This window comes from Diospyros lotus, chromosome 2 (genome assembly GCF_014633365.1).
Source record: "Diospyros lotus cultivar Yz01 chromosome 2, ASM1463336v1, whole genome shotgun sequence".
NCBI lineage: Eukaryota > Viridiplantae > Streptophyta > Magnoliopsida > Ericales > Ebenaceae > Diospyros > Diospyros lotus.
Genome location: NC_068339.1, coordinates 9,312,864 through 9,340,574, shown reverse-complemented (window position 1 = coordinate 9,340,574; position 27,711 = coordinate 9,312,864). Strand labels below are relative to the sequence as shown.

Here is a 27,711-nt window from a genome sequence, read left to right as displayed (position 1 = left end):
AAACTGATTGTTTGCGACAAGGTGGAGATCATCAACGAGGCGGAGGAAAGGATTAGGGGGCTGGCGTACAAGCGGTCTCTACCCCCATCGTATGTGTTAGAGGTGCTCATGCAATGGAAGGGGCTACTCCCATTGGAAGCTACTTGGGAGCCTTACCTTTTGATCCAGCAACAATTTTCGTTTTTCCACCTTGAGGACAAGGTGAAAGTTGGGGGGGGGGGGGGAAGTAATGATAGGTCCCAGTTCATGGGACTCACCAAAGAAGGTCCAAGAGGCAGGAGTGGGGTGGTAAATTGGCTGGCTGGCATAACAGTCAGCCATGTGCGTAAGGGATAGAGTGGGAAAATTGCTGGGTTGTGTAGGGTTGTTACACAACCCAGCAAGTGTGCGTAACAAAATGTGGTTGAGGGGGGAGAGAGGGATATATCTAGAGGGTGAAGATATTAGTAAGGGGGGAGATTTTGGTATTGAGTTCTTGGGAGATTTAAGGGCCTCTCGAATGGCCAGTTTTCTTCTTGTAATTGGATTGAGTTGGTGAATTGAGTAGAAGTTTCAGTGTTTTCTTTTCTGGTTCCTATCAGATGATGATGGAGAAGTGTTCGAGCAACATTAAGAAGATGTCTCATCTTCCGTTCAATCATTCCATTTTGTTGTGGAGTGTCGACATATGAAGACTCATGGACAATCCTTTTTTGTTGGAAAAATTGACGCAAGTGATCATTAAAGTAATCTTTTGCATTATCAGTTCAAAATTTTTGAATAGAACAGTGAAATTGAGTGGAAATTAGCTTACAAAAATAGGGCACAATGGTTCCAACAACTGTTTTGTCTTTTAATAAGAAAATCTGTCATACGAGTACAATCATCAAAAAAAAGAAATGAACCAGTGAGCCCCAAAACAATTTGGGATTTTAGAAGGTCCCTAAACATCTGAATGAACCAAAGAAAAAGGCTTGGAAGACCTTTTATTACTAGCAAGATAAGACACACGATATTGTTTAGAAATTACACATACATCACACTAAAAAGCAGTAGGATCTAGAGACTTAAACAAAGAAGGAAACATTGATTTTAAAAGAAGAAAAGGAGGGTGACCAAGCCTATAGTGCTGTAGCGAAATCTGAGCAGTAGGATTAGAGGTGAATTGAGAAGAGCTAGTAACCTTGGACAGCTGATTTTCAGTAGAGCAGCCTCCCTTGTGCACCAAAAAAATACAACCCGTGCTATAAAAATGGCAAGGCAATTCGAGTCATAAGTAAGCTGATGAATAGACCCAAGGTTGGTGGATAGGTTTGGAACATGCAGCACATTTTTGAGAGTAATATTGGGACTAAGGATGACTGTACCTTGACCTTTAATGGAAACTGAAGTTCCATTGGCGATGGTAATCTGTTTGGTAGTGATAATAGGCTCATAAGTGTCAAAAACAAACTGATCAGGGGTCATATGGTCAGTAGCACCCGAATCAAGGATCCAAATATCATTTTTATCAGTTTTAGGGGCAATAAAAGAGGCAGAATGTAAACAATTACCTTGCTGGGCAAATGCACAGTTTCCATCATGGATAGTCTTGAGGAAAGCCTTCAGTTTGTTGATTTCCTCAGCATTAAGCTGAGTAAGATCAGAAGTAGAAGAAGATTCTGTCTTACCAGCTATGTCCTCCTCCTCATGCTCCTTGGTGGAAACATAAGCCTAATTCTTTTGTGCCATGCTTCTAAAGCCCCCCACCTTGCTTAGGGCAGCCTCTTTCCCATGGAGTTTGAAACATGTCTCTTAGGTATGTCTAGGTTTCTTACAAAAAGTACACCACGAGCCCTTATGGCTAGTAGGTTTATTTTTTGGTTTGCCTGCCTTAAATCGTGTTCCTTCCTTTTTATTTGAAACCATGGCTGACCCTTCTGTCCCTATCTCATCGAGCATAACCCTTCTTCTATTTTCCTCACTTCTTACAATAGAAAATACCTCATTCAGGGAAGGCAACTTTTCCCTACCAAGGATTTGAACCCTTGGTCAAATTCATTATTAAGACATGTTAGGAACTGATGCGGTCACCAATCAAGACTCGGCCCAAGGCCGACCCAACTAAACCGGAAGAGTATCACCAAAATAGTAGTGCCATAATGTTATTTTAATACTTCTTAAGTTTTAGAATTCTAAATGATGCGGTCACCAATCAAGACTCGGCCCAAGGCCGACCCAACTAAACCGAAAGAGTATCACCAAAATAGTAGTGCCATAATGTTATTTTAATACTTCTTAAGTTTTAGAATTCTATTTGATTTAGGATTCTATTTTATATTTCTACTTGATTTAGGATTCAATTTCATGTTTCTACTTGATTTAGGATTCTACTTCATGTTTAATTAGAATTTTATTTTTATTAGGATTCTAGTTGACTTTTATTTAAGATTTATTTCTATTAGAATTCTAGTTGGATTTTGTTTTCCAAATATTAGATGGATTTGGATTAGCCAAACACTATAAATATACCTAGGATCTAGAGTTTGTAATCAAGTTTTAATCAATCAAATTTCAGCAACCTATTTGGGTTTTCTTAGCAAAACAATCTTGTTTTTGCGTCTTCTTGAAAGCCAAGCTTTGTCCATTGAAGTTTGCTCTTTCAAGGGTTTATTTTAGTGTGTTTCTTCACACTTGCGCTACACGCTGCGTCAGGAACTCAACAACTCGATCCCTCTCAAAAATCCAGTTAAGAGTGGCAGCATTAGTGCTGCACACCATTTTAATTTCTTGGTATTGGTCGAGTTCTAACCAAAGCCCATTCATCTTATTAAAATACTTGGTCACAATTAAAGAGGCTTAGCGAGTATTGTTAATCTTTGTCTTAAGGTCAAAGATTACCGAGGCATCTTGAACCTTAGAGTAGGTTTGCTTTATGGTGTCCAAAATTTCTTTAGCAGAAGCTAGAAACATATAGTTTTTACTAACCTCGGTTTACATGGCATTCTTTAGCCATGACATGATGAGGGAGTCCTCTACGTCCTAGTCTGGAAAGGATGGATCAACAACCTTTGGTGGAGGAGAGGTGAGGTGTCCAAGCTTCCCTCGACCTTTGAGTACAATCCTCACTAGATGTGCCCATTGTAGATATAGTTCATACCATCCAAACGATAGGAAATATGCACCCTTGGTAGTTCTCCAACTCCAGCACTTGCCCCAACTCTAGCACCGGTACTTGCACCAACAATTTGGTCCACTGGTGATGACTCTCTAGTTGTCGTACTGGGTGTGACTTCTGAAACTTTTGACATGATGAGTGATCGGCTAGATGGCAATGAAGGCCTAAGGGATATAGCCAAAGAAAAACAGAGGCGAGAAGGGTAGAGGCGATGCTCTAAGAGATCGATCTGAAGGGAAGCAGTGCCATCTAGACTAAGGCGGTGTAGATGTGCAATGAAGGCACGGTTAGGGTTAGGGTGCAAGGAGTGGCTATCCTATCATGTAGAAAATACTTCTTTGCTTAATTATCAAAGGATGTACACGGTCCTCTTTTATGGAGGGAGAATAAATACAAGAAAGGAAACAAAGAAGATACAAAGAAAGGAAAGCTACATATTTACAAAGGGAAACAATATACACAAACATTAGGAAACTTTCCTAAGACCAGATTAGGACGTATCCTATTCTGGTTATAGAAACTTCCAAAGAGGCATGATCTCTTCTTCAAAACTTCCCATAACTAGGCTGTCGTATCCTTACCATAACTAGGCTGCCATATCCGCTAACAATAACTAGATCACACCTCTTCAGTCCTAGAACAGCCGAGTAGCAGCAGCTTCTTGCTAGCTTCTTGTGCCTATGGTAGTGGTGGAGGGATTGGTAGGCGCTGTAGGGTCGACTCTTCAAAACCCAAGCCTCAAAATCTTCAAAACCCTAGCTGGTTTGGAGTTAAAACTCCCTGCAAAGGCTTTTGTCTTCAAAATGCTAAAAAAGTCTCCAAAGTGGCTGGGAGACCCTTTATTTATACCGGACCTCAAGCTTCCAAGGGAAGCGAACTTCTATCTCTTCAAGCTTCCAAGAGAAGCCAACTCCCATTTTGCATGTAACTCCCCCTAAAAGTCACTAAGCTTTAGGAATCCCAACAAAATACTCGATCTTACGAAAAAACACCCCAAAATTAATTTACACCAAAATATGCCCCCAAAAGCTGAAAATTACCAAAATACCCCTACCCAATTAGAGAAAACACATGAAAATAAAAACTATGTACAGGTTTGCATCACATACATGCACAAAATTCTATTCCAAAAGATTAATAAAACTTCATAAATTGAGAAAATACATGAGCATATATATTGGTCATCTATGACTTCAAGAACTCTTACTGTTAAGTGATGTCTTTTAGTAAGCATTAATATTGTTAACTGTGATGCTTCTCATTCTCCTGTGTCAACATGGGTCATGATAGAAATTTTAAGTTTTCATTGGCCTAATGCAGTTAGATCAGATAGACTGTTTGCCAAATATCAAATTCAGATATGTGTGGAAACGTTGGCCTTTCTGAAATTCTTGACTGTGGTGATGTACTCCTGATATGTGTCTTCACATGATCTTTGCTCTTATTGGTTATCCTCTTTATGTCAAATTGCAGTTTTGGTATAATTTTTTACTCTGAAAATTAGAGCGGCAGACCCTTCTGGATTAAAAATTACCGTGTAGTTTTTTTTTCTAGCTTAATTTGTTTGCCAGTCCTTCAGTTTGTTTCTTTGCTTAGTTATGAAGTTAAAACTTATTTGTTACAGTTAGTGGGATAAAGGCTGGATATGTTGTTGTAGTGTGTTGACAAATTTTTTTCCTTGGTCTGGTTTGCAGGTTTTGAAATTTTTGACGGAAAGAAATAGTATTAGTGCCCTTCACAGACAGATCACAATCGGTACTCTTATCTTGCAGGTTTTTATCTTCTATTTTATCTTGCTATTCTTTTGTGGATCTGATGAATATCTATTAAAAATACTAAGAAAAGGAAGGTAAAAGGTTTATTAAAAATGCTGGTTGCTTATACTTGGTATTCAAAAAGGCAGTCAAGACTACAGCTTCTGTTGGTATGGGCTTCCCAATTGGCTTCCGCTGCTGGCAGCCATAAAAAAGCCCCAAAACATTCAGTACAACTTTCAAAAGCTGCTTTTTCAATGAGAAGCTCAGCCTATTTTTTGGGATTCTGGCAGCACTTTTTATTAGGCTTTTTGCTTCTAAGTTTTTTAAACAACAGGTTTTTACATTAATAAACCAATCACACTTGGGGTTTTTCATAAGTTGGCTTTCATGCCAAGAAAAGCTTACATATCTGTCTAGCTTAAGATCTCTCTCTTAAATTTTAAGGTCTTTTCCCCCTTCAGGACTGTGCTGTTGGTTTGCTGTTTGCATTACTTCCAGTTCTGGGTGGTACTTCTGGTGTTGCACAAGGACTTGTATCCATGACAAAATCGTAAGTAAATAATGTGAAGTGGGAATATAACATGTGATATTCTTCTTTATGACCTCTTAAAACCATATCTTTCTAAGCCATGGATATTAAAAAGCAAATGTGAATCACTAAGTTTGCAATTTTGATTAAGTTGGTAGTGATTCTTACTCAGGAATGAATTTCTGAGGCTTGTTTATTTTTTAGCTGACTAGAACCATATGGGGATAAAAATAAGCTGGATGAGATGCCTTATGATTAGATATGCCAGAGTGTTAACAAATCTTTAACCAGCCTTGAGATGTGCACATAAAACACCATATGCACTTTTCTGTTTTAACCATTTCACATTAATTCTATGGTAACATCCTCATTAATCTCTCAATCTTCTTGGATGATTTGATCCAAGAAATCTAAATTGGTTTCTTGGTACAATTTGATGTTCCAAATTTTTTCATGACATCATGAACACTTATATTTTTAATAAACTTGCATTTCATATATTTGGTTTTCACTCTATTGGCTACTTAATTTAGAACCTTTAGATTTTAAAGTGTTTCTTCATATCTCGAGTTTAGTATCCATGCCTTCTTTTGTCTCATCCACCAGTACCATGTCATCTACAAGAAGCATACACCATTGCACCTCTGTGTGAACATGTTTATTGAGTTCATCCATTACTAGGGAAAATAGGTAAGGATTTAATGCAAAGCCTTAATGTAATCCCATAGTAATTGGGAAAGCCTCAGTGTCTTCCCCACATGTTTTGACATGTCTCTGTGCCATGATAAATGTTGTTAATAACTTGTATATAAGCAATTCGGGCTCATTTCTTATCTAAAATCCTCTATAAGACTTCTCCAAGAACTTTACCATTGGATTTTTTCTAGATCTATAAACACTATATATGTGTATCTTTTTGTTTATCTCTATACCTTTCCATTTGTCGCCTCAACAAAAATATAGCTTCCACTGTTGACATACTAGGCATGAAACCAAATTGGTTTGTAGATACCTTGGGGTTTAGATTCCTTGGTTTCTCTTCTTAATCTTTTCTCAAGTACTCCTAAAGTTTCATAGTATGGCTCATTAACTTGATTCTTATATAATTTTCACAATTTTGAACATCTTTATTATTGTAAGTAGGCACTAAATTTCATTTCCTCCACTTGTCTTGCATCCTTTTTGATTTAAGAATCATATTAAATAATTTCATTAACTGAACAAGTCTCTCTTCTACCATGCATTTTCATAATTATATCGGTATATTATCTGGTCCAACAGCTCTACTAGTCTTCATCTCTCTAAATGCTTGCTTTATTTCATTTGGACATATATGTCTATAGAACATGTAATTTCTGTCTTCTTCATAGTTACTAAGAAGACATTATTTTGTCATTTGTGTAGTAGTACTAGTATCCTGAAGTTTGTGCTACCTAGCAAATAATGGTTAATGGGTTTAACTCTATATTTATAAAAGTATACTGAAAAGAGCTGCAGGATTTGGCTTCTGAATATAGGTTTCCTGTCATAAACTATTGCCGATGTTTAATGTGTCTAACCTGCAAATATTATTTGGGGGTATATGATATGAGAAAAGGCATTTACAGAGAAAATATTTAGCAATAACCTAAGAGGATATATTTATATGGTCCCATTGCAATGTTGCAATTTAACATTTGGTGTTCTTGACACATATGGATGATAATTAACTATTAGGTTTCTAAATTTATTCAGTTAACATACAATTCTTTCCGGCTCCTATCAGCACTTCAATTCAGTGTGTTAATTTTCCTGTTCAGGCTGGTGGTCTTGATTGCATTTTTGGCCATTTTGTCATTAATATCTCGTACTTGTGTGCCTTGGTTTCTGAAGTTGATGATCAGCCTTTCATCACAGGTAAGTTTTCCTTTGCTCAGATGATTGATTTATTTCCAGAGTCAGTTTTTTTGTTTCCATTAAATGTGATTGAAATCCTTCATGTGCAGACCAATGAACTCTATCAATTGGCAGTGGTGGCTTTCTGCCTGCTAGTAGCCTGGGTAAGCCATTATTTCCCACATTCACTTCCTAGTTTCTTCGTGCATTTATTGGACATAACTTTTATAAAATCATATATAGAAGAAGTTTCTTTTGATAAGTGAATACCCAAAGGTTGGTGTTCATCTCATCTTGGGTGGGTCTACGAACTACTTAGTACCTGATCACCATCTCCTTAACATGCGCAAGCTGACACATTTGTCTGTGACATGGATTATTGTGTCTTTTCAGTGTAGCGATAAGCTGGGTCTAAGCCTTGAACTGGGTTCCTTTGCTGCTGGAGTGATGATATCAACAACTGAACTTGCTCAGCATACACTTGAACAAGTAAGATGCTCTACCTGTTTTTATTGTACTTGGAGAGATGCCTGATTATTAAGCTACATGCTAGTTAATATGTATGATAATTGTTGGGGTGAATCTACAGTTCAAACAATTCATATGTAAAGGGATAGTTTTTGACCAAGGCTTCAATTGCTTTTCTCGTAGAAACTGTACTACTTAGTTTGCCAATTTTGTTGTAAAATCTTTCTAAAATGCCAATGTTAAATCTAAATGTAGAATTGTTTAACCATCATCATTGTCAACTGCACCTTATCCTAATCAAATTAGGGTCAGTGACTTGCCATTCATAATATCAATTAACTTCTAAAAGTCACATAGACAATACAAATCCACGCAAACGTGGCAAAATTTTATGCCAGATGCCCCTTCCTAATGCAACCCTCTAGCGAGGAATGATGACAATAAGTTCCAATACAATCTTCACAAGGAAAAGGTTCATGAGATGGGAGTGAATGAAGAGAATTTAATTGGTTGTGTGCCGTCATATATTTGATATTGTGACACCAACCTGTACTTTCATGGAAACAATTTTGCCAAAAACCTTGACAAAATATGAAGGGAAATCTATTGCAGTTTGCTCAATGCACAGCAGAAATCACCATAAGTTGTGGTTATCAGATATAAAATTCTGATCTAATATAATTGCTCAACCCTTGTATTTTCGAGTCAATTTAATCCCTGTATTTTGACTTTTTTTTTCATATAGTAATTCAAACTTTTCATTGTTTTAATAAAACCCCTAAATCTGCATTTTCAAGTCAATTTAACCCCTATATTTTGACATGATCAGTGTGACGTGTATTTTGTTATCTTACTTTACCTTTTTTTTTTTTTTTTTTTACATGTGAAAGTACAAGAGTTAAATTGACTTGAAAATGCAAGTTCAGAGGTGTAATCGGAACAACGAAATATTCGGGTTGCCACACAAAAAAAGGGTCAAAGTACAGGGCTTAATTGACACGAAAATCAAGTTCAAGGGTATAATCGAAACAACGAAAAGTTTAGCTAGCCACATGAAAAAAAGGTGAAAGTACGAGGGCAAAAATATGGATTTGGTCAAAGTTTTATCGAACAGTTGTAAAATGATTTTTATGGCTCATATTGTCAAGTAGTTAAGTGCCAACATGTGCAAAATATGAGTATAGCTACAATGAAACGTTATGCTAGATGTGCAGCCATACAAGAAAAGGCAAAATAAAAAACAAAAAAGGTAACCATGCATAATAAGGGTGAAGTGGTGCCTATTAATAACAAGATGTGAGATTCACTGTTAAGATAGGTTGGACATGGATGAAAGATTGATAAATGCACTTGTGAGGTAAGTGGATGGAATTGATGAAATTTGTAGCAAAAGAGGGAGATGAAGATCAAAGAAGACTTGGTTGGAAACCTTCAAACATAACATAGGATAAATGGCCTTATATTATGGTCATGAATGGAGATGGCCAAGATCTAAGGGATTAAGCCTTTCTTTGACCATGTGGTGAGAATTTAAAGAAGTGCTTTATTATTATTATTTTTTGGTTCATAAAAGTGCTATTTTAAGTTTTTTATGGTGTTTAGCCAAGGTTGGAAAACACTTTTACTAGCAGGAAAAGTTGTTTTCCTGCAATGGAGCAAAAGCAAAAATTTTAAGCTTCTACTAAGAAACAAGAGTTGAAGTAGAAAATGAATTCATTTTTAGTCAAAATTACCTGTAATCAACCTTCAAAATTACAAACATTATCGTTATCAATCATATCTAATTCTTGTTTTTCACATCGTCACCAACCAGCTCAACATAAAATCCATACACTCACCAAGCATTGAATAACATGTTTACTGACAGACCTCAAAAAATGTTATTTAACTTTTTGATTCTCCCTCCCCTTTTCATCTTCATCTCACAACAACTTCATGACGCTTCTTCATCTTCTTCTATTTTCCCATCCTTTTAACTCTATTTATAGAAGAACCCAGAACAAAAATTGTATGAATTTCCTTTTTTCACCAATTTCTCTGTAAAACTTCTATAGCTTTGCAATTGTAACTCTTTTAGATGTGATGAATATAAAACAATAGAAATGATCATTTTACACTCTTTGCAATTGTACGATTTTGATCATTTTCTGGAAACCCAATATAAAACAATAATCTTCAACATGAGAATTCAAAGGTGACCAGTCTATATAGAAATGATCCTTTTACACTCTCCAATTATCAATGGAAGTCACCCCCCTGTCCTGTCCATTTTCATTCCAAAACTTGAACAAATCAATACCCTGTATGTTATCTTAAAAGGAGGGAGACTATGCATAAGAGAAATGAAACTGAGAAAATTTCACAATGGTGAATTTTAAAGCAGAATCTATTTGCAATCTTACTTCTCTATTATATTGCTCAATTGGAGGGTTTTAAAGCAGATTGCCCATTCATTAGATAGAGAAGATCACCAAGATTTCAACAGCTTGGCTATTCACACCTTATCTGGAGGAATTTGTTCCAATTGTTTAATATTGGCTCTTGGAGCTCTGACATTGAGTGTCAAGTTGCAAATGTTTAATATACTCTTCATTTAAACTGAAATTAAAGAATTTTACATTTCATTATAATCTTGATTAGCATATTTGTATAGATTAAAAACCAGTTATGTAATAACCCAGAATTTCTTGAAGTTATAAAAGGCATTTAATGAAGGGCATAAATGGAATTTTCAGAAAAATGAGACTATAGGATACACTATCGCAGTCTTAAGCGACCGAATCAACCAGAGGGAGTACCCTGAACCCTAGATAGCCAAGGAAAATGATATAGTATCGACGAGTAATACAAGTTATGATTTTAGGAATCAAAAGAAGTTGGATCGGGAACAGTTTTCGATACAGCTATCTACCAGGTTGAGAAAACCGAATGATCGTAAGAGATGTAATACTCGAGATTTTTAGATTCAGATACTTGAGGAAATAGGATATTTTTAAGGGATTGTGGATGTTTTGAGACAAAAGTTATATTTCTGAGCTAGGGGCAAAATCGTAATTTTTGAGGTTCGGGTAAAAGTGTAATTTACCTAAAAATCAGGGGTATTAGCGTAATTAATCCATTTTTCAGAGACTAAAATGCAATTAAAAATTAGCCTGGGGACTATGTTGAAAAGGGTCTAAGTGTAATTACCCAAAAGTTCGGACCAAAGTGTAATTCTTGAAACCTTTTTACTATGGGTGTTTGGGAGATTCAGGAAAAGCTTCATAAATGACTTTAGAGATAAGGATGAAGTCTCATGATGACGTTAGAGATAAGATGAAGCCTCATGATAACGTTAGAGATAAGATGAAAGCGAATGATGACTTTAAGGATAAGATTTGATTGGATAAGATAAGATTTGAGTGGATAAGATTTTGTTGGATATGATTTGATTTGGATAAAGATTTGATTTGAATAAGATTTGATTCGGATAACAATGATTACAGAAAATCTTAGAAGATTTAAAATGATTGCAGAAGATCTTAGAAGATTTGGAAATGATTATATAAAATCTTAGAAGATTTAGAATGTGTTAAAATTTGTATTAGTATAGCTGTTAGTTTCTGTAAAGGCAGTTTTGTGTGTTAGGAAATGTTTTATATTCTTATGTTTTATGTGTTTAGAATATAACGGAAATATCTCTTAGGTTATTTCCGATTAAGTCATGTATTTCCTTATATTTGCATTTCAGTCCTTTAAGTTGTGACCGCCTCTATCCTTTATAAATAGAGGCAGATAGGGGTTCCGTTTGATAGAGAGAGAGAATCCGTCTATTGTATTCGCACATAGGAGTTGGAGAATTGAGAGAGAGCTTATGCTCGGTCCTTTGTTTTCTTAAGAGAGGCTATAGATTATTAGCCTGAGTGTGTGCGAGGAAGAGTCTAAGAGGAAGAGCTGTATTCTTGTTTCTTTGATAGTGGATTCTGTCATCATCATCTGGCAGTCTGGATGTAGGGCAACTTCTTGCCCGAACCAGGATAAGTCTTCTTGTTCTTCTCTGTTATTGTTTTCATTCTGATCTGTTTCATTTTTCTTTTGTTTCTATTACTATCGGGTAAGTATTTGGGTGTGAGAGAGTGTTTAATTGTGTGAGGAATCAGATCCAAGACTCAACAGAATGATTGCAGAATATCTTAGAAGATTTGGTAATAATTATATAATATATTGGAAGATTTACAATGATTGCAGAAGATCTTAGAAGATTTGGAATGATTGGAAAAGATTTTGGAAGATTTGAAATGATTGCAGAATATGTGTTTCTTGGTGGTTAAGTTTCCAAAACCTATAAATAGGGGTTCATGGCTAAAGGTTTCTCATTCGAAATTGTGACAAATTCATGCTAGACAAGAGTGCTTCGGGTTTAGTGAATAGAGGGCTTTTTAAGCATACGCGAAGCATCACACGCACAGAGCACTTGAGTAGCGCGTAAGGGCATGTAAGGAGGTGGTTTGGTCAAAAAAACTTGAGGAGTTGCACGAAAGTCGAGGTTGGGCACAAGATTCGAGGTGTTCTGAGTTTCGTTCGAGGTGAGTGTTCGCCCCCAAAACTTGATTTACTGTGGGTGCTTCTACCCTAAAACTTGGTGTTTGTTCTATCTAAATGTATTGAGATTTCATGCAAAATGGTTTTGTTTTATGCAAACGATAACTGGTGACGGTTGATTTTGTGAGGGAGGTTCGTCCCTAAATGTTTTGAATTTGTGCATTGCATTTTATAAAATGTTGTTTATATGATGCATTGAATTGTGAAATGTGGGATTTTCTTGCGTTTTGTGTGTTCGTATGGAATGTCAAGCTAAGATGTTGTCTGGATAGTGTAGCCATAATTCTTCAAGGACATGACGAAATAATAGGGGTATCTAATGTTGGTGTGCATGTCAGGATAGCCTTCTTGGTTTCCGTGCCAGGTCGTTTGACTAAGGAAGTTGCACTAGGATGACTAGGTGGTCCATATTGTGTTGTTCATGTGGGATGTCAGCTTAGGATGTTGTTTGGATAGTGTAACCGTAATTCTCCAAGGACGTGACAGAATAATAAGGGTATCTCGTGCTGGTGAGTATGCCGGGATAGCCGCCTTGGTTTCCATGCCAGGCCGTTTTACTAGGGAAGTTGCACTAGGATAATTAGGTGGTCCTTGTGAAATTTTGGAGTTGGGATTGTATGGTGGTTCCCGGATGCTTAGAGTGGAAGCGTAATCTGGAGAGATGCGTTGGTTTGCCCCTCTTAAGCTAAAATCGCATTGTGTCATCAATTCGGTATGGTGGCATAGCTTTTAGAAAGATTGTTTTTTTCCCGTGGTAGGGTTAAGCGCTTGAGATTCTCTTGGGCTAGGGCTTACCGAGTGTATTGGTTTATTTCATGTCTTGCATTCATTCATGAAAAATTTGTTTTGAACTCCCACTTAGATAATTCATCATCTAATATGGACTTTGTCCCTGGAATATTCAAACGTTTCAAGTGAAGGCAGCGGTGCAAAGGGAAAGGGATCGCTGAGGAGTGAAGGCGATTAGTGGATAGTTTGTTTTATGTCGTTTTCAATTATGTTGTGAATTTTGATGACGTCATGTAAACGTTGGTTTGACTTTATAATATGAATAAAGTGGTTTCGGTTATGACTTGTTAAGGTTTTGATCTAGCTTCCGCATTTGAGTTGATGAACCTGTCTTAGTTTATTGATAATTCATAGTTGATATACTGAGAAGGTGTAACAGGATCTTCGGAGAATGGTTTTGTGTTGAGTTTCCGTTGATTGAAAAAAAAATATTCTCGAAATCTTATGTTACCTAATGCCCGGGGAAGGCGGGGTGTTACAAGTTATCACTTTTATCTTGTGGGGATCTCTAATTTGCACATGGTTCAATTTGAAAATTATACTACTAGTTTCAATTAAATTTCATGGAGATTTGTTTTAAACTTTAAGGCTCATTGTTGCATTAAATTCAAAATATTAATTGTACTTTTGACTATTTTAGTAATTTAAATGATAACTGCAACAAAAATGCAATAAATTTATAATTAAAAAATATTTAATCATAAAAATTAAAGGTTAAAACATTTTTCATATCCAAACTGTATTAACTATAAAAATGCTTTTGTCAATGCCATTTTTAGTAATTTAATTGTTAAAAAACTTTTTTTCAAGCACTAGCCAAACACGTATAATAACATTAAAAACACTTCTCCATAATTTGGCCAAACGCTAGACTGTTTCTTCTTAAAAGTGTTTTTGTAGACGTGCTTTTTACAAAAATGATTCTCATGACATGGAAATTTTGTAACAATGCCAAATAGACACTAAGGCTTGTGATTGTTGCTATTGTTATTTTTTTTGGATAAATTTTGGGGATTCATTACTTAGGAAATAAAAAGAACTAAATTCTTAGATGTGATCCTACTACCCTTTGGTTGAGTTGTCAACACGATTTATATCTCATCACCTGGCAAGCAATGGTCACCCAAATGTCTAAGCTCATTCTCCTTCAAACCCTCTATACCCATGCAAGTGCACTTTATTCAAACTCATGCATTGATTTTGGTTCTCTGCATGTGTCTTACTAGAGATTGTAACTTTCTAATGACATGTTGCTTATCTACGAATTATATTTTCCAAATGATTTACACTTCTATTTTATGGTACAAAGGTAAAGACTACTTCCTAGGATGTTCTTTTACTGCCTCTTACTCCTTTCTTAATTGGCAAGCAACCTGTCCAGTGGCATTGTTGGAAAGTTTGAACATGGTTGCCATGAGGAGTGATGCAACATATCTTGCTGTTTGATATTTATAAATCCCTTATCCATCTATCTATCTAAATTTTGTATCAACTCCTTTGTTTTATTCAGATTTTTGGCATTTGCTCTATCTTGCCTGCTGTTATCATTACTTGTCAAAACCCCATGAGCATTTATATGGATCTTTTGCATTTGGAGCTCACAATTTTCTTCCTTTTACCTCTTCTTTTTCTCTAGGTTGAGCCTATTCGCAATTTCTTTGCTGCACTTTTCCTTGCCAGCATTGGGATGCTTATACATGTTCATTTCCTCTGGAATCATATTGATATTTTACTAGCAGCTGTCATATTGGTGATAATTATAAAAACTATCGTGGTTACAATAGTGATCAAAGGATTTGGATACAGTAACATGACTTCACTGCTTGTAAGGATTTGACAACTACTTTGTAATAATTTCTGCATCTTGAGTATTGACATCTCCTTTGACAGAGATTTTAATTGTCAAATCTTGTAGGTTGGGATGTCTCTGGCACAAATTGGGGAATTTTCTTTTGTTCTCCTTAGCCGTGCTTCTAATCTTCATCTAGTTGGGGTAATTCCTAAATTGTTAGCATGTTGGTTGATTGTTCCAGCTTACACAAAAATATTTTTTGAAGAGAAGTTTGTGATGGCAATCTATACACGTTGAACCTATTAACCTGATATTAATGTTTGTGGAGCACATATCTTTAGCTTACATGCAATACAGCCATGGCATCAAAATTTAACAATTTTTTAACCTTCTCAACTAGAAGCTTCAATTGTAGTTTCAGTGTGCAGTTTTTTTCTGTTGTGTCATATTAATGAGATGTAATTGGATGCAGGGTAAGTTGTATCTGCTACTACTGGGCACAACAGCGCTCAGCCTGGTGTGTAAGCCAATTTTAATTGTCACAAGAAATCATTTTTGTCCTTTGTGCTTGCTATTCCAATTCTTTTATATGCTTACTGAGAGAAATCATAATTCTTTCCATGACATTTTTATTTTTGTTGACACCTCTCACCAATAACTGGAATTCAGTTAATTTAGGCCCGTCTGGATAACATGTCAAATTTTTAGGTTAGATGTCTCTCTCCAGGTTGCTCATCTGTTTGACATTCTTAACTTAAGCATTTGACTATCGGTTCCAAAACTTGAACTCATGGTCAAAGTAAGTAGATGTATTATCTTTCTACTTGTAAATATAACATCTGAAGTTTTGTAGTTCTTCCATCCAAATAAAGTTTATCTAATTAACATTTAAGTAAGCTCGTTTGCTCAGATAGCCCTAAAACTGGAATGTCTTACTGCCTGTTTGTACTCCTCCTTCTGCATTTTCTATGTTATTATATGGTGGTGATTATTTTTCAAAGTTTTGTTTTATGGTACTTCAAATATCAAAAAAAAGTTTTTATTTAGTATGCTCCCAAAGCATTATGCAGGTGACTACACCATTAATTTTCAAGTTGATTCCAGCGGTCGTACATCTAGGAGTGCTATTACGGTGGTTCTCTCCTGATATCCCAAATGAGGTAAATCACCTATCTAAAATTGTTTTGGTTCATTCAAATTCTCACTGAACAAAGGATGCTATGCTAGTGGCCGATTCTCAAAATTGAGAGTTATGAGATATCCTGAATATGATTTCTCGTCCCAGATTGGATTTAAAGGAGATATCCTGCGGGTAGACTGTGCTAAGCATATTAGTTTGATGGTTCGAGGCTCTCATGATTCATGATAAATTAAACGAAAACACGAATCAGAATATGCAATTTTCGGCCATTACCTGATCGGCTTCTTATACTTCTCTGGAGGACAGGTGCTGAAGTGTGCATAGGAGGTTGACTGAGTAAACCTTTTTATTCTATTACAGAGATCCACAGAAATCGCCTACTTAATTGGCATATTTCTGACCCGGTTATGCCAACTGGGGCTACGAAATGGAGAGAGCATGGTACATATGATCGATATTCCGGTGTTCACAAATTTTTAGGCCATATTCTTGCATATGATCAACACTCCCGAGTTCAAAAGTTTTTAGGTCATCTTAGGAAGTTTTTTACTTTTTAGGTCATATTCTTACGCCAACAGGGCATGTTTTGTGTAAATTAGTGCCCTTGCTGTAATGTAATTCATTTTACTTTTCTCTCTATCAATTGTTACAAAATCTTTTCATACTATCTTTTCTGAAAGGGAAAAAAAAAATGTGGGGTTATAATTAAAATTTCAGCTGTTGTGTGAACTCAAGCTCTGTTCTTTTATTGCAGTTATATCAATTGGATGCCGTTTCGTTTTCTTTAGGCATTGGGAAGATAATTGCTGCATTGTCTCTTATACCACTAGTGAGTAGAAAATGAAAACTCCTCTTTTCTCAACAAGTTGGACTCAATACTATATTTAGGATTTATCTAGTAATTCCTTTTTTTTTTTTGGGTTTTAATGCCAGGTTTATCTAGTAAATTACTACTACTATGAGATTGGGTCATGATGCGTGCATTATTCAGTGTATAAGACGTTTGATTAAATTTGGAGTTGACCACACAAATTGACAGGTAAACCGTGAATGAATTTTGTGATGGAAAATAAATACGCGAAATTATATATAAAATGATCTAGTTTTGTGCTTGTGTCCATGGTCTCATCATTGGCCCACCTTGTCAGTGGCTTTATGGCAACCTACAAGTAGAGGGGGCCCATTGGCAGAACCAGATGGAAAACACCTTAGAAGGCTGTATTATAGCGTCAACCGTATCTTCACCAGTATCTGTCAGCCCAAATTCATCAATGGCTTGGTCTTCCAACTTCTCATTGACTCAATTTCTCACTTCTCTAACTCAACTCAATAAATCCTCCATCCCTGCCCTAAATTCACCATTAGGGTCTGTGCCCTGGACACTTTTTAACTACATCTTCTTCTTAGTTGGCATCTACCCCTTATGTATACATATTTTAAATCATGAAACAGTCTATATATATTTATAATATGAACCCTAAACCCTTTTTCGACCCTTGTTAAGCGGTCATCTTCTCTGGCTCAGTGTGGGCCCTGGCAGCGTATTTATCCAAAGATAAGATGGGAACGAACCCACCCGCATAACAAAAAGAAGTGGGTATGCCACACTGGGTTCATCAAATAATCATTACATTCGAGTTGAGATAATGTCTTGAGCTAATGAAAAATATGATACGAATGTTGAATTGTGGTAGCCTCAAACTGTGCCAAGAGATAAGTGCCAAGTCTGTGTAGATTTTGCTTCTTTTTTCTTTCTTTTTTTTTTTTTAAATTTTTTTGGTGGATAATGTGGGTATCTGATTGGTGATTGTGATTGGGATTGGGATTTAGATACTCCTGTATTTAGCCAGAGGTTTTAATTTTATCCTCGTAAGGAAACATGTGGACACGAAAAACAAATAATGCTGCAGTGGTTGAGGACAAAACACAAAAGATTGACACCACATTGAAAGTTACAGGTAAGCCCAAAGGCATGCTTGGTAGTTCATATGTCACTGTTTCTTAAAAGTGATCCTCAATTGTGACTCATCATTTGGGTCCAATGCTATTTGCAACTGGCAACTTTGTCTTATTTGCTACTTTTTTTTTTTTTTTTCTCTCCCTTTCTTTGTTTTTTGGCCTTAGGTTTCTTTTAAGGATTTCTTCTTCTTTTTTATTTTTCTTAAACAATAAATTGTGCTCAACATATTCTAACAGTAAGATTTCACTAGATTATAGCGTACATTCTCATGTTTAAAAAATTATAATGAATTTTTCTGTGTCAAATGAATATTAGGAGGTCTGTGTAAATGTAGAAAATGTTAATGTAAATATAATAATTTGGGATACTCTAATACAATTTTTTGAACAATAAAGATAATATAATTTTTGAAAAGTTGAGATATTTCTAATATTTATTATATATCCAACCTTAAAAAATAGAGTATATGTTGTCTAATAAGCCGGTGCATAGAATATTATTAGTAATTTAGTATTATCCTGCTGGTTCAACTATCCTTATTTCACCCCTTGATGGATATTTTAACTTCACATTTGAAAGTGATCATGGTTGGCAAGGGAATACAGGTGATCCACGCCAAACAGTTTCTATAGGAACACTGCAATGGAGTAAATTGGCAGGCAAAAGCTGGGCCAAATAGTGGCTCGAAGCTGAATATTTGCTGCCCAAATGATGGCTTGGGGACAAATTTCCCTTCCCTTTCCTCACTGTTGCAATAGTTTCCCAAATCTTAATTTATGTGACTGTTTTTTTGTCACACATTTCATATTTTCTGGGAGCTTCCATTGTGGTCCTACTTCATTAATGTTGGCTCATGCCAACTAGGGACACAAAAACTCAATAATTTAGTCACTGGCTAGGATTATAACCCGCTGGACGAAAGAAACAATACATTACACTGTTAAAGCAACATGATATTATTAAGATACTTGTCCCACCATGCTTTTTCTTACCCCTTTTTTTGGGGTTCTTTTAAGTTTTCTTACTCTTTTTTTTTTTTTTTTTTACTTATGGTGCATAAGGGCTCTTGTACGTAGGCTAGATTTATCATTTTGTAAAGATAAAAATATATATATATTTATGTATAAATTTTTGTATTGTTTTCACAAAATACAAAAAAATTATAACTTTTTTTTTTTTTTTACTTTAGTCACGAAATAACAATCTTGTTTCTCATCTTTTTCTTAATAATACCGTCTAGCTGGTTAAGATCATTGTCCCACCATACTCTTCATAATCTCTTTTTTCTCTTAATCTTCTTTACCCATTTTTAAGGTACATAAAAGATGTCACGTACCATTTATTATTATTTTGTAAATTTTGAAAAACGGTCGTATTTATGTATATAAATAACTTTATTATTTTTACAACTTAATCTTATGCCTTTTAAAAAAAATAAAAAAACTTTGTTATTGCTACTAGATCGAACTTACACATCACCCCCCTGTGTTGAGGGGATAAGAGAGGTTTTTTAAAATGAAAAACATAAAAGAAAATAAATAAGGAAGACTCATATTAGCAAAAATACAAGAAGTCAATTATTATATATACATTTTCAAGACAGAGTGGTAGTTGTTGTGGTATTAAGCTCTGCCACCGTTCAACTGAATGGCCACTGATTGGATCAAATTGAGATCCAGCCAGCCCTTGCCTTGTTGGGTCAACATAATTAAAATCAAGGGATTCAGGGCATTGAATAAAAACCTGTGCTAATTAATTCTCTGGCTGAAAATGGAGCGAGCACTTATTATTAATCAAACAATTCGTCCCCCGGCCCTGTAGTAAGTAGTAGTAGTACTGTAAATTAATCTTGACTTGAAATAGAAAACTCATTAATGGTGATGGAAGAAAGATCGATCAATGATATTATAAATTAGCTCCTACCTACAAAGAAGATTGAAAAGGTTGTGAAGGAAGGTCGGTCCAAGGTTACAGATTCGCACGAGATTATGAGGACAAATTCAAAAGAATGACTAGACAGTGTACCAAACATGTCCTTAGCGCTTCAATACTTTGTCTCATCTCCTCCTCACAATGTGCCGCAGCCTGCCAGGCAGCCTCTTGCCCATAACTTAATTTCCTAGGGTTCGTTCGTTAGAATGAGAAAGATTAAATTATTGATAATATTAGAATATTTTTTAAATTAAAATCTAAAATTAACTAGAAAATATTTAAAAAAATTTATCAAATTATTTATTAATTTTTTTAAAATATACTAAAGAACATATGCATTATTTTTTTTATATGTAAAGTTTAAAATATGTTTATTTGAGAGGAGAAAAAATAAATATATCTGAAAAATATCATATACTTCTTTTTTGAATATTACTTAATAAGTTTAATAAATACATTAAAAAAGATAAAAATATGTAATATTTTTCTTACATTATTTTTTTAATTTATATCTTAATTAACAAAAATTACCTAAATAAATAACCTTATCATATTCATTAATAAGTTTACACTTTTTTTTTTTTTCTACTTTTTGAACCACATGCATTTATTGCTGATGCAATATTTTCATGAAAATTTGAGATCCGAAATTTGACTCGACGTCCAACCGTACATACATGTATGTATGTATGTATGTATGTATGTATGTATAAGTTTGGTTTTAGCGTTGGAATGAATGAATGATGCAGTGGGGGAGCCTTTGGCCACTTAATTTAGGGAGAAAGGACAATGTTAGGTGCAGAACCTCATCATACCATAAACATGTCATGGAGTGCACTGCCATTACTTGTGTACTCACTTTCTCACCATGTTTAAATAATTTTAACGATCAGGTAAGTGATATATCAGTGTCAATTTGATAGATTATGAATTCGATTCTTATTTTATATAGTGAAACAAAACTTTATACTTACGATTTATTTCTCTTGATGTAATAAAAAACGTGAATACTAAAGACTATGTAAAGACAATCTCCAAGAATCAGTAGACTAAATCTACTCTTTTGATTTGACTAACCTAACAAAAGAAAGTTTGGTAAATTTTTCAAATGACACAAGCGTGTTATTTTATTTTATTTTTAACTTTTTTGTATTTAATTTAAAAAATAAAAAAATTTAACAAGGTTGTTTGATAATTATAATTTGTTTTCTTTTGTGTTTAATTCTTTTCATATTCTTGAATTCCCTCTTTTCCTTTTAGCTAACTTATTGTGGCTACAAATTAACAATTGCAACTACCAAAAGTTGCCATTAATGGGACGATGGATGAGAGGAAGAAGTAAATGAAAGTCAAATAAAAATTATAAACATCGTTTTTGTTTTATTTTTAAAATTTTTTAAAATTAATAAAAAGCAACATCGATATCATGCAGATTTTTATTTTTATTTTCAAAATAATAAAAATAAAAATAAAAACTAAAAGATAAGCCCAAAATGAACTCATCTAATTAAAGAAACTAATAATAAATCATCATTGTTACCTTACAATGAACTTCTTCTTCTACTCCAATTCCAATTGAGGTACAATTGCATGCCAACAATATCATTACAAACTGACATTATTAATGATAAAGTTTTTTTGCAAAGCAGGATATGGTTCTGACATGATGTGGACTGTTGAAAGGCATCTCCAAGTTGGAAATCTCTCATTTCCTTGACAGAGAAAGAGAACCGTCCTACCATATGTACATCATCTTCATCTTGATGCTTTTGTTTTGCTTTGCTTCCTGGTTTGTTTATTTTCTTCACCAAAAAAAAAAAAAAAAAGAAAAAAAAAATTGCCTTCTGCTTTCTGCAGATATTTCTTCTTCAAGAAATTAAGGTGCAGCCCTGAAGAAATGGAAACATGAATGGGAATCTTACTTTGATATGATGGGTTTTTGCTTTTGTTACTTGATATAATTTTGAAGTCCTTAAATCTCTTTTTATCTCTCACTTTAGCTGTACTCCAATGATATATTGGTTTTATCTTTTGATGATGAAATGCCCCAATAACTTTGGCCTATCTGTGGCAGAAGTATATATAAACTCAATAGAGATAAGTAAAATCTCTGCCTCATCAAGCCTGTTATACACAGAAATTAATTAAGAAATAAAACAAGAAAATTTAACATATATAATTATTTAGCCTTACTATTTACATTTATGATCTCATAGCAATAAGAAAAATTTATTTAATGTGTGTAGTTGGGGAAGGAGAAACTATATATAAATCCTCTTGTCATAAAATTGTTTACATAAAGAAAACTATATCCATACTCTAGATATATAATTGATTAGGCATGCTTTTAGAACTTTAACTGTCGAGTTGAGTTGTGACATATATACCTCTTGAACATACAATTCTAAGTCAACTTGGTTACATATATTATTATGTATGTGGGTCTCAAATCCCCTACCTAACTAGCTAGCTATCTACAATCTTTGTAGCCTTGATCTCTACCAGAAATTAAGTGCATAGACCTTTTTTTTGTATTATTTTCATACATTTTGAAGGATTTTAATTAGAACTCTTCACAACTCCCATGCATGAAGGGTTGTCCGTGATATTTAGACTTGTAATGGGATTGGTGAATGATAGAAGTAGGTAGATGGTCTTATGGTTGTTGCAACAGGTTCTTAAATTTTGATTTATATATATAAAATCACCGGCTAGACTATTTGCTTCAATGTTTTTATTTTACAGTATAAAAAATAAAAAATATACTGAATTAGGTAATCCTATGCATATCAATGTCCCGTATTTTTTATTTCTGTATCAAACCTGTTCGTTCATTCATTCATTCATTCAAATTAGGAGATTATATATAACATTAATTATTAGTAAGTGTATATATATATATATATATAATCAAACAACATGCATGTTCTCTGAAACTTGTTTCCTCTGGATGCTAACTAAAGAACACCAATCGGTCCGATTAGGAGTGAACCAGGCGACGATTGAGAATGATCAGCCGGCCGTGGAGCCGAAAGAGTGAGCTCCAAATCAGGAACCGGATTCGACGACGACGACGACAACGAAATGCAGCTACTTGGAGCCGAAGATTTGATCGGCTGCGAATTAATGGGCGACACGAACAGCCCCCTGGCCGTGGCTTGGAGCCGATGAGAAGAAGATGGTTGAGAGTCATGAGTAGCAATTTCTTGGCAATTAGATTTGTCATGATGATGATCTAACAGTGCAAGTGCTGTTTGGTTGAGCAGTGGCAGGGTGGTGATGAGATGATGATGATCATGATGAGCTTCGTGGCTTGAGCAGATTGCTGTGCTATTATTAATGGACTGTGCTGGAAATGGATTCATTCTTGGCCTAGAATCCCCATCGTTTACCTGTCAACAACAAGAAGGTTGTAGACTAATTAGACACGTAAATGAGGTTATAGTGCGTTTCCTATGCGACTAGATAGGGTAAGCTCAAACTTTGGGGCAAGCCAATGCAAGGGTTTTGGGAGCTTGCTTGTGCCTCTGTGAGGCAGTAGTGATTACGAATTCTTTATCAATAGAGTGTAGGAGGATGCGCAAACCATGTCGAAGAGGCTTGAACGGCGCTTCTTCTTGGAGAGGCTGGCCTGCCGGAGAAAGTACTTTTGGGCATGGCTGGCAACTTGGGTAGGGGTCCGGGTGGTCACAAAGCTTCTGGCGATTCCCCTCCAGTCACCCTTCCCTAGCTTCTCGAGTCCGATCAGGAATGTCCGGTGCTCTTCCTCCGTCCATGGCAATCCTATACATTAAACTTTCAGCTATGAGAATTAAATGACAATAAAACAGACCCGAAAAATAGTGATTACGGATTTTCATCGTTACCAAACTCATTAGTATAATGGTGAAGAAAATTTATTAGAAACATGACAGGGTCAAACACAGGTTCATACTCTATCCCATAAATTGTAAATTGTGGCAACCACAGAATAACTGCAGGAATATTAAATACTTCCCATTTTGTTGTATGAATTACTTTCTTGGGATGCCCTCCCTCGCAGACGCTGTTGCTCGGTCCCATAATTTTCAGCATGTATGAATTATTTTCTTGATTTGATTCATAACATGGGAAAAATTATAATTAATTATTTGGATACAGGTCAAGCAGGTTCTTTAATAACCCCAGCTACTTGCATTTTTACACAAGCATAAGAATATTTATTTTCGTTTTCTTTCTGTTTCCTTCCTCAAATCCCTAGCTAGTTCTAAACACATATATAGAGAGAGAGTTCCTAATTATTTATGGGTCATTATTAATTTATTTTGTAAAGACAAGCAAATTAAATCATAGAAAAAATCTGACCTTTTCTGGGAGCTAACCCAGAGAGAAAATATAGGAAGGTCATGGACGATAATAGTAAATATAAGAGCTGAGAACAAGCACAATCATTTTTTTTGGGTAGGTATTTAGTACAATTATTTGTCCATAAAACTACTTAAAATCCATCAAACCAATTATATCAAATAAAAAGGATACAAAATTCACAGTCCAAAATCGATTTCATAATATTGTTAATTAGAATCGAATGGTGCACATGATCACACGCATAGAAATCAAGCAGAGTTTCGGAACACATACTAACCCTTCTTCCTCTCTTGACTACGGCCCAAGAGACCATCGGAGAGATAACCAGCGGCAGAGCTCTTGTCGGAATTATTTTCATTGATGGAAGACAGTGAAGGTGAAGGTGAAGAAGACGAAGCTTGTGAAGAAGACAAGCAGTCCATGCTGAAACTCTTCTTCATGGGAATAGAAGAAGAGGGAGGAGGAGGGATAATGTCTAGTTGCACTCCGAAAAGCCTAAGTCCACCTACTGTGCCTCTGAAAATGGTGCAGGTCCTTAAATTGTGGCCTATGTTTCCGCAATGCGAGCACTTTCTTCCCATTATCACCATCACACAACAAATTGCTATCTCCAGGTCACGGAATAATCACATACATGAAACCCACATCCAGAAAGAACATGAGAGAGAGAGAGAGAGAGAGAGAGAGAGAGCTGTGTGTTTGGTTTGGTGGGGTTTGCTGAAAATAGATGCACACCAAGAGAAGATGATTGGATGGACAAGGTACTTATTGGTTGGATGGTTTTCCAACTTGATCAGTTTCTTCATATATCTAAACAAAGCAATGAAAATATACTACTGTTTCTAGGGTATGGAAAGATATATGCAAGAAATTTAAATGAGCCAAAAAACAATTAATTAAGTGGGTATATATATATATGTGCATTTTAGTACTCTTTGAGTTAATTCATTAATTAAGTTGTCCCATACATACATACATAGCATGCAGTTCTGGAGGTGGGGACACCTGAAATTGTCCTCCTCAATTTCCATGCATTCTAATTTATAATTTTTTTTACATATCTCAAGCAGAGAGAGAGAGAGAGGGTATGATCCTCCAATGGAGTGAAGGTGGGTGGTTAGACTTGGGTGACTTAAGAAAAGGATAAGAAAGTACCATAAACAGAGAAGACTTTGAGGGTTGATCTTGATCAACCAACAAGAATTCATTCATCATTTCAATGTTCCAGTTTTCAACATACAAAGCTCCTATATATGTAGTAGTAGATCATAAATTAAGAAAGAAAACGCTATGAAATTTCTTCCTTACCTCCACACACATGACACATTTTGCAAGGTAATAATAATACTAGAAAACAAAATTCTTTAGTTTGACTTAATCTAAAATAAAATTCTAGCTCCATCAATGGACACCAACAGGGACATTAATCTAAGTATCATTAGAAAATAAAATTCTTTAGTTTGACTTCTTTTATATATATGAGTAGTGTTTTTATTTTTAAGAGATTGATTAATTATGTGTTATAAGATAAGATTATTTATAATTTAAAAATAAATAAATTAATAATATTATCATTGAAGTCAAATAGAAATATACATCGTCCTTCACATAAATAACATTTGAATGTGCAAGACATATGAATGTTTGGTTTAATTTGCTTAAAATTCAAATTTATCTCCTTAATTCCAACAAAGATATCCACAAATTTACATATTCAAATTGGGACATATGCATAAATATATATAAGTATACACACACTCACTCTAGCTACAGTCTCTAAACAACAATATCTAAAAATCAGAACTCTATCTATATATATATATATATGTGCGCTATCAATTCAAACGCCCAAATTATCATCCCGAAAGGCAAAGAAAAACAGCAACTGATGGATGAACTGCAAAAACAAGCATTTCTATTTGCTTCTGACTATTTCTTTTAATAAAAAAAATTTAGATGGGTTCTCGCTTTACAGTTGAGGGAGACCATCAATTTTGTATCCTTGTGCTTGATGTTTCTCCCATGCATATTTTAGTTTTCTTAACTCACATTAGCACATAGATAAATGGTAGCCAATGGGTTCGTAGATTAGAAATTGTTGCTGTTAGCAAAATCTCTTGGACTGAATCAAAGGATACCAAAAAGATATTCCCTTCGCCAATGTAAGCAAACACCATTAATGTTCCTAGTTATATGTCTATTCACACAGATGTGGACTGAGATATAATATCTTGGAATAGATGTCTTAATCTCCCCTACTAGGTTTTGTCCACCTTTATTAATGGTGTTATGATTCTGGCAACTTGTTAAAGATTAGTAGTTGCTGGTTATAATAATCTAACACACGCATTTGATGAGACCCAAGTGGGTGAATTTTTAGAAAGTGCTTAATTTATCTCCATTAATTGAACTAGATGACACAATATTCATTTGCTCGTGTCACTTCTACAAATTTGGCAATATAAATTAAGGAACGAACTTGGTATTTATATATGAAAATTCTTCGTCATTATTTTCTAAAGTACGTACGTAAATTTATATATTATGCATGCACAATAACTTACAAATTATATACATTTAAGTAATTATATAAAAATTTGTGTATAAATTCATAATAGAATATTTGAATTAAAAATAATAATAAAAAAAACACTATAACCCCATATATTATTACCATATGGGTTATCAGGGGGAGGCTGTCCCAATCTTTCTTTTTAGTTTACTTTAGATACCAAGTGGGATGGGTGCAAAGTATGAGATTTGGTAATTAATTTAATTGCGTCTAATCAACTTGTGTCTGATGAGGAGGGAAACTTTTTCTATGCCAATTGAAGAATAAAACCAAGTTAATTACATATTGCTCAAATTAAATATTACTATACATATTGGCCAAGATGGGTCTGATGGGAACCCTTATATATTCAAGGAAAGAGACTTGCTGTGGACTGAAGAAATTGCTTCTGAGGTAGCATTAGTCCATGGTTTTTTAGGGGTTAGAAGTTAGGGTGAAAGTGGTTTCAACTTCAAGTATGAAAAGGCTACAAATTGAGTGGGAACTGAAGTTTTTTAACACATTTATTAGAAGGATTTTTTTTTTTTTTTATGAAATTATATTAAGGCAACAAGTCAACAAAAGTAAAGGAGAATCAATCAAAGCTAAATTATATATGAGACCAGACCTAGAAAACATGAACGAAACCAAACGAGACCACTGCCCAACAAAACACTCCAAAAGCTCACCGTGTTGGAATTAATACATATGGGGATGATCTGAGGATGACAGGCGGCTATATATGGCAGAGATTAAGCAACAAGTAATTAAAGAGGCTAATTATTGAATTAGCTTTGAAAACCCAATTACGGAAGGGGACCAACCAAGTCTGCCAAATAGTAATACTAAACTA

General features: G+C 34.8%; 2 protein-coding genes across 12 annotated transcripts in view; one reads left to right on the top strand and one right to left on the bottom strand.

The window, feature by feature from the left end:
* Nucleotides 1–17,207, top strand: part of LOC127795004 (K(+) efflux antiporter 4-like) — a 38,778-nt gene extending 21,571 nt beyond the window's left edge. For 2 of the 11 annotated variants that reach the window (XM_052326392.1, XM_052326389.1), the window contains 10 exons: nucleotides 4,831–4,908; nucleotides 5,355–5,443; nucleotides 7,222–7,318; nucleotides 7,408–7,461; nucleotides 7,691–7,786; nucleotides 14,772–14,960; nucleotides 15,051–15,128; nucleotides 15,400–15,444; nucleotides 15,998–16,087; nucleotides 16,429–16,784. In XM_052326392.1, the coding sequence (XP_052182352.1) occupies nucleotides 4,831–4,908; nucleotides 5,355–5,443; nucleotides 7,222–7,318; nucleotides 7,408–7,461; nucleotides 7,691–7,786; nucleotides 14,772–14,960; nucleotides 15,051–15,128; nucleotides 15,400–15,444; nucleotides 15,998–16,087; nucleotides 16,429–16,548 (936 nt within the window). In that variant the 3' untranslated portion in view covers nucleotides 16,549–16,784. Of the gene's footprint in view, nucleotides 1–4,830; nucleotides 4,909–5,354; nucleotides 5,444–7,221; nucleotides 7,319–7,407; nucleotides 7,462–7,690; nucleotides 7,787–14,771; nucleotides 14,961–15,050; nucleotides 15,129–15,399; nucleotides 15,445–15,987; nucleotides 16,088–16,212; nucleotides 16,785–16,822; nucleotides 16,898–17,001 lie in introns of those variants that run through there. The other 9 variants (XR_008021729.1, XM_052326390.1, XM_052326399.1 and 6 more) reach the window with 9 other exon arrangements.
* A 5,535-nt stretch (nucleotides 17,208–22,742) lies between these two features.
* On the bottom strand, nucleotides 22,743–25,121 carry LOC127793833 (transcription factor MYBS3-like). The gene is made up of 3 exons (XM_052324578.1): nucleotides 24,585–25,121; nucleotides 23,547–23,743; nucleotides 22,743–23,352 (listed from the first exon to the last, which is right to left on the bottom strand). The coding sequence occupies exons 1-3, from the start codon at nucleotides 24,895–24,897 to the stop codon at nucleotides 22,918–22,920; spliced, it is 945 nt and encodes a 314-aa protein (XP_052180538.1). The 5' UTR covers nucleotides 24,898–25,121; the 3' UTR covers nucleotides 22,743–22,917.
* Nucleotides 25,122–27,711: the final 2,590 nt, after the last annotated feature.